Here is a 10,476-nt window from a genome sequence, read left to right as displayed (position 1 = left end):
GTGTTGGAGGGAGGGGCTCTATACTGGGCTATGAGTCGGACTATAGTAAAGGCAAACCGTTCTCCATTCCTACTTCTAAAATTAAATCTATCCCTGGTGCGGCTAAAGACAGTATGGGCAAAAGTTGGAAAACTATGTGTATGAAGTATAACGAGAGGATAGTGTTTACAGGCCAACCGAGTCATTAATAGAACTTTCTATAATGCTTGAATAATGTATTATTATAATTTTAATGCATGCAGTTTCATAACAATAAAGAGTAATAGTTGCACATTCAGATAAATAAGTGGTAGTCCTCCTCTCGACTTAGAGAGATAAATTTGCTTTTCCAACTTGTTTACTCTTTACTGATCGTGGTGGAAAAATAATAAATGTCACGTTTTGTTTAATGCATCTTAGCCTTTTTTTAAAATGTAAACTTTCAGGTTTTAAAAGCAAATTCTTACTTCACTTGTGCGAAATGATAAAAGTTTTTTTCGTAATTTACATTATTTGTCTCATTTATAAAATCATTGTCAACACTTTGGACTTCAGAAAGCATATTTTCTGTGCCAATCATTGACAAAAATTTTATTAAAATTCAAAATAACTGCAACTGTGAAATTTTCGTACAAATGACATAAACATGTCAAACTGTTCTATCATCAAATATGTCGATGAAATGAAAATCATGTCTAGATAATTCAAATTTAGTTCACGTGCGAGTACAAATATTTTGGTACATTCATATCATAAGTGCTTAATTACCTCTTTATTCTGTAATCTAAAGAGTAGATTTGAAGTGACGTAACACGCAGTGGTTTCATTCGTGTACTACATTTCGAAGTAGAAAGAGAAATTGGATTTTGTGTCATGACGTATTTAATTTTAAGCTTTAACCAAGTTTGTTGAAGATTATTTCGGTTATGACCGTGGCTACTGTTCCCGACAACAACATGAGAAGAAAGTAGAAAAGAACGAAGACGCTACTCAGGTCCAAGGCAGCCGTACTTTTCATCGGTGTCTTCCATTTGATATATTCAACGGTGTTATCGAAATTTAAATCCAGATATTTGAAAACTTGCGTTTCGAATAAGGGTGCCACACTGCAATAGAACATTAGTCAAGTCTGGTACTCATTTTACGATATAATTCACACCCACCTCAGTTGGGCGTTCTCGTGCACTATGGGACTACTTCTCAACCAAGAGGCGTTGAACATGGTGTGTAAGAAGTCGAAGGAGAGTTCTTGTTGCGAAAAGTAAAGTCCTCCTTGGCTCACCATGAACTCTTTGAAATCGGGATTAATCCCTTCTAGTATTCTTAAGAAAAAATTCAGAAGCTCGACCGTTATGATTACAGCTTTCTCCCCAGAAATAACCGGAATGAATTGTTCATGGATTAGACAAAATCCTAAATCGTCGAGAAGTGTCATCGGATCAAGTTCTTCTAGCCATTTATTAACAACTTGGTCCTGGTCTGACTATAGAAATAAATACGGGTCAAAAACATCAGAAGATTAGAGGAATTAGTGTAGTGTAGGCTATTCACCAAAACTTGAAGGTATTCGTAAGTTCTGTCTGTCATTAGAGGTGTAATTCCCGATTTGATCAAGTCCGAGACGGTGTCGATGCGGTCGTAACTTTCCGTCGTGAACTCCGTACATAAGAAACAACCCAAGAAAAATAGAATGAAAGTCACTCCGATCAGCCACGATGATGCTAGTAGTCGACAAGTAATGTGGGGCAAAATGGTGGGAATCGCTACAAAACATAATTGTAAAATTCACTTAAAGGCTGATTTTAGTGACAGTCATATTTCGTAATTAGGGGAAGTCAAGCTCTGGTAAATGGCTTTCCTAAACGAAACTGGGTCACGTTAAATTGAGTTATTTTCAGATAGTAGCAATGACTCAGATTCTTACGTTCGGCGCACAAGAGCGACGCGTTCTCCCAGACATTTCCCAGGGTTTCTTGGGTCAGTTTCTTAAAAACTTTATTTTTGGGCAAAGACTTGTATTTGTTGGTTACAATGGAGTGAATGACCAGCAACAGTGACAAAAGAACCACTGTTGACCCTATTAAAAGTATAACCTAATTGAACCAGGGATGTAATTAATTTTAACTGGTACTTTGTGGATTGTAATTGAGCGGGATTTACTTCAGTGTTCATATTTAAGAAGGACCAGGAAGTGGACACGACTCTCTTCGGGGGTCTGGACATGATAATTGTTTTGAATGTTCCGTAGGGAGAAGACGGAATTAAATGTTCTAGTCCATAGAAAAGTGACCGTGGTGTGTCTAATGTGAAGATATGAGATTCCTAAAACCACCATAAGGATTGATTATTTACATATTTAAATGCGGTAATTTATAAAACCAGTTAACATTAGCTATCCAAAAACTTACGTTGAAAAAATTAGGTTCACTATATATTTGTGGAAGGTCAATTAAATCAACTGTCTGAGTGAAATCCACCCTAAAAATCAAAGACAAAATGAGAGAACAATAACATTTTAACATAAGTTCATATTTTTCATAAGTTTGCTAATATTCGTTTGTGAGAGTTTATAGAGATTACGAAGTATACGGAGAGCCGAACTCGAGGTTACTTAATTGTAAAAATCAATATATTGGGTTGGGATGGGAAAACAGTGTTTTTGACTTCCAATAGTAGATTTCATTCGTCGCAAAGCTACTTCCAGAAACAACCGATTGATTCAAAACCAATTGAGGGGTCCAAATAATTTAATTTTAAAATGGTACTTTAAAAATGTCCTACGATGCCGAAATTTTCAAGAAGCTGTTAAAACGAAGCTTTTTCAACAGCCTCCATCTTGAATAATGGCAGCCAGACATATTTCTCTATACTATTAATAGTCGAATTAAGTTTCAGGTATGAAATTTACTTCATGTTGAGCGATCGTTTTAAATATTCCGCCATGATTCTGTGCTTCGCCGCTTTGTTTTCTATGCCCCATGATTCCTGGCAAAAAATATTGAAATTGTAATGATTAGAAAACGCAGTCTTTATTCCCAGACACGTGGTGTAACTACCGCCCTTGCACACCCCGGGAGGGGAACACTTCTGATGTCCCGCCTCGCCCCACAATCACTTAAGGCCGGTTTTCACTGACCCACATCGCAAGAAAATTCGCTTGCCGAGTCTTATTTGCAGAGGTAACTTGGCGCAAGTGTTCGCGTTTTCTAATCGGCATGCACGGAATTTGGTTTCTATTTTTCCTCAATTTATTTTACGAAAAAGAAAGCGATAAAATTTTTGGTCAGAAATTGCTTATATACTGAAGTTTATTGGTTTATTGAGTTTAATTTCTCAAGACTTTGTTGTACAAGATCGGCTTCATCTTATCTTTTATGATAAAACTGAGCCTTTTTAAAACGACAATAAAGAAAATATATTGGTATTAGGGAAAATGGTTCGTCGCCTTTTTATTTGAGGAATTTTGAGCAAAATTACGCGGAAATGTTTAGTAGTTGTGTGAAAACCAGCCTTAAGGTGACCCTGGGGCGCAAACATAGGTCTCTCGGGGAGGGGCATTTTCCGTAGTTACGTCTCTGTTCAAACAATAAAATCTGGCTTCAAAAAAGCCACCGAAATTACAAAAAGTGTTGAGTAATTAATAGATGTCTCTTGGGCGTATCTGCAATAATAGAGACGTTTTAGAAATAGAGTAAATAACGTTATCGATTCCAAAAATGCAAATTTTTACCTGTATTTAAAATAACGGTCATTTCCAAGATATTCCATTCCGTTCAATCCCATTTTGGGATGCACTTAAATCCTGTCTTGTATCCTTCTCAAACCTTCAAAGACTATGAAGAGTCGCAGAGTTAACTGTAGTTTCCGTAAACCGTTCTCTATATTTTTACTCTCTTGGGTTTATAAGCATAATTGGGCAATTTAACGAAATCTTGAAGCTTGACGCAATTAAGTTAATTGGAGTTCTTTGACCATTTTTTTGCGCAGCCTTAAACGCGTAGAATCAATACTTCCGGTAATTTAATAAAGCCAAGATTAAAAGGTTTACATACGGAAAAGTTTAACATGGAGGAGAACATTTTTCTTTGTGCGGGTCTATTTCCCTTTCTAAAATTGGATTCTGCTAAATAGACTCCATTACGGTTAGTCGCTTTTTCAGTAAAAGTTACACAAACCTAAGGTAAATAGTCTCGTTATAGAGTTAATAATTGGTCACTTTACATTTAATAGTTTAAACGTTTCTTACAATCCAGCCTTAAAACTTAAAGAGGAAAAAACGACCAAACCAAATTTTTTTCTCAAAAATATGGAAATTTTGATCCATGGTTTTGGATAATTATTTTTGTAAATTAAAAAGAGTACTGCTACGTCATGGATTTCTTAAAAGGTTTTATTTAATTAAAAACTTTAGCACGGGTGCTTTTAGACCTTGGTCCCTCTTCGGACGTTATTCGCTTTACAATGATTACCTTTCGCCATTTCTAACCTTATGTATATTTTTAAGGGAAATATTACCCGTTTGGAAGCGTTTTGAATCTCTTTGAACCGATTTCTCATGTAAGTGTGAACATGGATATTTCTTTTGAAATTTTGATATTCAGAGATAAACAAAAGTGCATTCGCAACCGTTTTTAGAATGATCTTAAGGCTGTGTTTATTACGTTCCCAGAAGTTACGTGAATTTCGCCAGAAATTGAGAAGAATTTTAAAAGCAAAATCAAGTATATACTGTGCTTGTGGCCCCGGTAAGTAGAAGCTAGGTGAACTTAGATTCTTTCTTTTGTATACTACATATTGAAATTCTGGTTTCTTTTTATAAAAATAGTAAATCCCGAGGTGTCTGTACGCCTGTTAAGTACGGTACGATGTGGCTATTTTAGGAGCCCTTTGGCAATCTTGTTATGAAAAAATTCTAGGTCCGCACTATAAGCTATGTTCTTTCCCTGCGTGTTAATGCTCTTTCATGCGAGAAAACCATTGCAAAACAACATAATCGTTAAAGCTTTAACGCAGAAAGACTAAGAAGAAAAAATCCACGGATCGATTCCCCTTGATAAAGTTAAAAGGCTTACAACAAACTCGCTGTTGTAAATTATTTATTCATAAGGCTTAGTTGCACTGTAATAAATAACAATCACGCAGTCAGCACTTCAAAAAATTCCACATAAAATTGAATATTAATTAATAATAATTAACATCTGTTATGATACTAAGAAATTTTAATAATCCATAGTATGTTTTTTTGGCCTAGATATTGTGTTGATGTGCAAGTGATAACCTAGGTACACGTACAATGAAGTCATTACAATTATGCTTAGTTTCTGATTTCGTGCTATATATTTAAATTTTGTTATCAATATTTTGATTGCACGAACTGTTATTGATTTTGCATTTTTTGTTGATTTCTTAATGTAGTTTTATATTTGGTTGTTTTGCTTAGATTTAATATTTTCATGATTTATTCTCTGATTTTCGGATTAACATTTTAAGATTTGCAAAGATTTTTCAGTTTCATTTCTCCAGTTTTCGTTCTTTTAATGATGGCTTTCCAGAATGACGGAGGTCTCATTAGTAGCCATCGGTATTAAACTTTAACCCTGAATCGATTAGCATGATTTGGATAGTTGAAATATCATGATGAAAATGCAAATAATATAACTGAAGAACAATAACTCCAAGGTACTTCGTAAATCGGTCAGGCGGATGTAGTTTACGACAGCCGCCGAGTCCTTCAGCATCAATTCTTGCATCTTCACAGGAAACCTTATTTTATCTAGCCATATTTGAAAACAACCACTTTCCCACAAGGCCATAATTCTATCATAAAAATAATTTTATATCACAAAAGTTACTATAAATGTCCGTAAGGGTAGAAGCAAGGGTACTGGGAGAGCTCAGGAGTCGATGAGACTCATACTTACACCCAGTTAAACTGTCCTTGACAAGTGAAGTTCTTTCGAAATGCAATGGCTGTATTCATTGCAAGAAGCGGTTCTCCTACTGCTCGAATTTTAGACGGGGGGTACCCGTTCTTGAGTAATGTAAGCTCCATACGAAGCCTAGCGCGAGCCGTGGTAATGCGTCTGGCGTAGATGTCCGCGTAATCCGTAGGTGTGAGTGGTCTAATCTCACTCACTCGTCGAAAAATGTCTCCATATGGTTTCGAAGGCTGGATGTAATAGCAATAGCGCAATTGCATTGACAAGAAGCCTAATTATTAAACTTAAAAATTCAGTTACCATATTTGCAATGTTATTTATGAAAGAATGGTGTTCAGGAATGACAAATTTCATGGTTCCCAATCTGAAAAGTGATGCTAAGTCGTCTAGAGAGTTTATACTCTGTTCGCTTGAGACGCTAGTTGAAGCTGTCAGTGCATTTCCATAGTAAACAGTTAAGATTGTGCAAGTCATTACCCATGAAATTACGATTAATGACGCCGGTTGTTTAATGTTCTGAATATCAACACCTGAAATTAATAACACGTTCTATATCGAAACGAAATTTGGTATTTTATAAATTTTGAAGTACTTTGTCTTGCCGTAATTCCAAAGACAAGCATAAAACCGTATAGTTTACTCTTTATTTCAGCACCCGAAAAGAAATAAATCAGCATCAAAACTAAAATTGCACCAGCCAGTACTGCTATCCAAACCTAAAATTAAAAATTAACTATATTTTCAATTAAGGCGTTGACTAATAGGTGTTAGACTTACATTAAATTGAAATGGGCTCAGAAAGAAAAGGGGTGGCTTAGTTGAAACATCTTTAACACCAACAAAAACGTTCAACGTGTCCATGATATATGGTACACTGAAGTCAACTACTGATCTTCTTTCCTTCGTCACAGAAAGTCCTGACAAGGCAAAATCGGCTTTCTACCAGAGGAAATTTAAAAAATGAAACATCTAATTAATTTTTCTATTGCTTACTTTGGAACTTATATGTCCGACAGCACCAGTCCACGTATTGTTTGGTAACATTCTGCCAAAATGGGGAAATTTCGTCTCGTGAAGATCGTACCTGTAAATATATGAAATCAAGATCCCATATAACAGCGAACATTCAAAAATAGACTGTGGTGCCTTCGCCCAGGGTTTCTTATACTGTTTAAGGTTTAAAAATAGCCAAAATACTTTACGTAAAGTTTATGGTTTTGGCAAGGCTGTTTAAAAGATTTGCTTCAATTCCGCTGATAATTGGTTCACCGTTAGGTAATCGTCCACATACTTGAAGGTAATGGCTCTGAAGTAAAAAGAATAGAATTTAATATTTAATAAATTATGATAAAGCAAAATAAATCGCAATATTACCTTCATAAAAGTTAGTTTAAATCTTCTTCCAGAACAACTAAAATCATTCCTTTCGGTCATCATAAAAACATTGAAATCTACTTGGCTTTAATTTCTATATCAATATAATACAAAATAATCCTAATTCAGGTGATATTGTTGTACGTATTCCAAACAGCGAACTTATAATAATGTTCAATATCTTTGTTGAAGCTAGTCATAGAAGGTTCACGGGTAGTTGAGCGGTTTTCAAAAGAGCGTTTTGGAATAAAGCGGTTCCCATAACAGGGGTTTGCAAAACCGCGTGGAGCAAAACCGCGGTTGCTGTTTCCGCGTTTCTCAATACAGCGCCATTTCCCAAAACAGCGGTTGCTGTTTCCGCCCGAACTGTGATTGATAGGGAAGGAAATCTCTATTATATTAAGTATATAGAACAAAGAACAATATTATGCAAAAAGGAGTAATGTTATATCGGAAGTAAATATAAAATTTATTTTTTTGGAAAAGGCCTATTATTTTGGGAAGTCAATGAAGATAAACAAAAATATTTTGAAAAAGGCGTACGAAACAACGCTCAAGATATAAACGCTGTAATCAAAATGCGCTAAAACGAGAAATGGCTATAATGGCAAACGCGTTTATGTAAAAGCCGTTTTGGACAATGCTGTTTTGATAACACGCCCAATCGATAGCATACCGTCATGGTATGGCGTGTCAAAGTCACATTTATTCGAGAGAAAACTCGGGCAAATCAATTTTAATCTTGAAATGAACCATTTTCCACCCAAATAATGGAAACAGAGTTAACTCCAGAATATAGATTAAGCTTAGTGGACTTTCGCGCAAAACAAACAACACCCTTCACTTTCACGCGGCAAATTACGGGCGAGAGAACCCAGGGAATAGACAATCTTAACCATTAAAAGTTCGCCTATATCCACTGAGGAATACAAGACGTCATTAAAGCATTGAAATCTTTTTAAAGCATTGAAAATTTATTTTTTGGGGTTTAAATTCAATATCAATATCATACAAAATATTTTAAATTCCGACATTATTTTCGTACGTATTCCTAACCTCAAACTAATAATAATGTTCAATATCTTTGTTATAGCTAGTCGTAGAACACGAATGGCGTGTAGAAGTCAGAGAATATGCAGCCAGTATACGGTAATTCAAGATGGCGGCCACTCAAGGGGGAGGAGTCGGGTTTTTTCGATCTCCTCTCTTTACCTGTCAATATTTGATTGATTGATTGTATAGGCTTATAACAAAAGATGGTTTTGTAGGAATAAAGACCATAATATAAAGTTAAGAACATTTATTTCGCAATAACAATGATATTAAATAGATTAATGAAGATTAATTTGGTATTAATAATAAAAAAAAGTCTGCAGTTAATTAAATGCTTAAAAACTATACAATTATATACAACTTTACAAATTTAAATTTACTTAAGATACCCGTAAGGGGTCGTGGTGTAATCGGGGAAAACTCTGACTTTGTCGACAACTACCTGATATGTTTTAGTTTGATCAATAGTAATTAAAGTGTGAATAGGTAATCGTCGAATTTGGGGGCCAATCGGTACTTGTACAGAGTTCATTTCTGGGTTGCCATTGTTGTTTACGCCTAAAAACTTTTTCATAATATCAAAATTGACATTTCTGTTGACGAATTTAAATAAAAACCTTTAACTTTAATTATGTTAGTGATTTTTTCTGTTGCGGGATCATAAATATTCATCGAATAATTTTTTGCACCAGCGCTTCCAAACTCACAAATATAGGCGTCTTTGCCGTATGGCTCTAACTCATTCTTTAACTCACCAAGATAATCTCCTGTGGGGAGTATAGGGGCTCCATCTGGCGAGAGGTAGATAAGGCTATCGGTATCTATATAAAAACATAGGTCTCCCACCATTTCGAGATGTTTTAAGAGGTGAAGGCGTGCCATAAAAATTAAAAATGAATTTTTAATTTGGATGTTTTAAATAAATTATTATTTAACTCTAATTACACGTGGTTTATCTCCGTAAATTTCTTTAATTTTCTAAATTAAGTCTGTAATAGTTTGATGGGATGATGCTAATGGTGTTTGATTTGAGATAATTTTTTCGATACACGTAGGAACACACCCCAGGGAGGGTAACAGAGCCGCAATTAAAAGGATCTACGGTAGTGACTTTAAGTAGGAGCGACCGAAAGGTTAAACACCCTAAAAATAGAAGTGGGGTGTCGTTTTCGCAATAATAATAAAGCTCATTTAAAAAATTAAAGCCTTTACCCGTACTGACTTCTGAGGCATGCCATTTCATAAAAGCGTCCAAGTTTTTTCCTAGTGAAATACTGGCACCCGTAAGCCTCTGTGGGGGGTAAAGTATTTTCTAACACGTAGTTTGTCTCTTCCTGTCGGTCTATATCAAACTCGTGTTCGACTACGTTGAAAAGAAAATGGGGGAAGTACCCCTTGGCGGCATTAGGGAGGCCGAAAGTGGCGGGGAACTTAGATAAAGCCACAGGGATAAAATTGTATGAGTCGAGGAATAATAGATTAGAGAGCTTCATCTCTAAAATACGTGTACCGTTAATTTTCAGAGTTTTGGGTACAAATTTCTCGTCCCTATTAATTACTTCCCTAATTAATAGTTGATTGTCGTAATTGCTGCCAAAGTGGGATAATACAATAACCTTCTTTACGTCGAATAAGCTGACTAAGTAGTCTAGGAACGCAGCTATAGGTTTTCCACCAGTGAAACGTTGTTTGCGAGGTCCAAATTGGTTGCATTTGATACAATTAATATCTAGGGATTTTTCGTCAACACAGCCTTCGGAAACGGAGATGCTGACGCATAAGATTGCTTGATGTTCGTAAGCACCCAATTTTTCCTGACATATTTTCGTCTGTATGCATTCCACGTCAAAGAAAACATACATTAGTTCCGGTGCATTACGACGAGGTTTTTTCGACGGGATAACGCTGGGGTTTTTATCTTTAATCACTTGAATGTAGCATAAATGATCGTTGGGTTGATGTTTTCCACATACTTGACAAAACATTTCTCCACAAGAGTGTTTAGTCTTGCGGTTTCCGAAATCAATTGTTTTAAAACAATTTTTACAAAGGTAGAGCCTCTCACAAAGGGGTTTTTAGTTACCGGCTGGGATCAAATGACTATCGTAACAGTCGTCCCCCCAGAATTTTC

At 35.6% G+C, this 10,476-nt stretch overlaps 2 protein-coding genes across 2 annotated transcripts; both read right to left on the bottom strand.

Annotated features, from left to right (window-relative positions):
• Positions 1-874: 874 nt before the first annotated feature.
• Positions 875-2,488, bottom strand: LOC149690088 (uncharacterized). Its single transcript, XM_089870474.1, has 6 exons — positions 2,388-2,488; positions 2,140-2,301; positions 1,904-2,072; positions 1,531-1,742; positions 1,143-1,462; positions 875-1,085 (listed from the first exon to the last, which is right to left on the bottom strand). The coding sequence occupies exons 2-6, from the start codon at positions 2,200-2,202 to the stop codon at positions 875-877; spliced, it is 975 nt and encodes a 324-aa protein (XP_089726600.1). The 5' UTR covers positions 2,203-2,301; positions 2,388-2,488.
• A 3,097-nt stretch (positions 2,489-5,585) lies between these two features.
• On the bottom strand, positions 5,586-10,245 carry LOC149690087 (glutamate receptor ionotropic, delta-2-like). Its single transcript, XM_089870473.1, has 8 exons — positions 7,293-10,245; positions 7,121-7,224; positions 6,912-7,002; positions 6,696-6,857; positions 6,511-6,634; positions 6,219-6,448; positions 5,901-6,148; positions 5,586-5,796 (listed from the first exon to the last, which is right to left on the bottom strand). The coding sequence occupies exons 1-8, from the start codon at positions 7,353-7,355 to the stop codon at positions 5,586-5,588; spliced, it is 1,233 nt and encodes a 410-aa protein (XP_089726599.1). The 5' UTR covers positions 7,356-10,245.
• Between the last annotated feature and the right edge of the window lie 231 nt (positions 10,246-10,476).

The sequence above is a fragment of the Phalangium opilio genome, unplaced genomic scaffold (assembly GCF_054372755.1).
Source record: "Phalangium opilio isolate 3A_F unplaced genomic scaffold, DU_Popi_V2 ptg000031l_1, whole genome shotgun sequence".
Taxonomy (NCBI): domain Eukaryota; kingdom Metazoa; phylum Arthropoda; class Arachnida; order Opiliones; family Phalangiidae; genus Phalangium; species Phalangium opilio.
Note: the sequence above shows the minus strand (reverse complement) of the source record. Positions and strands in the feature narration are given on the sequence as shown.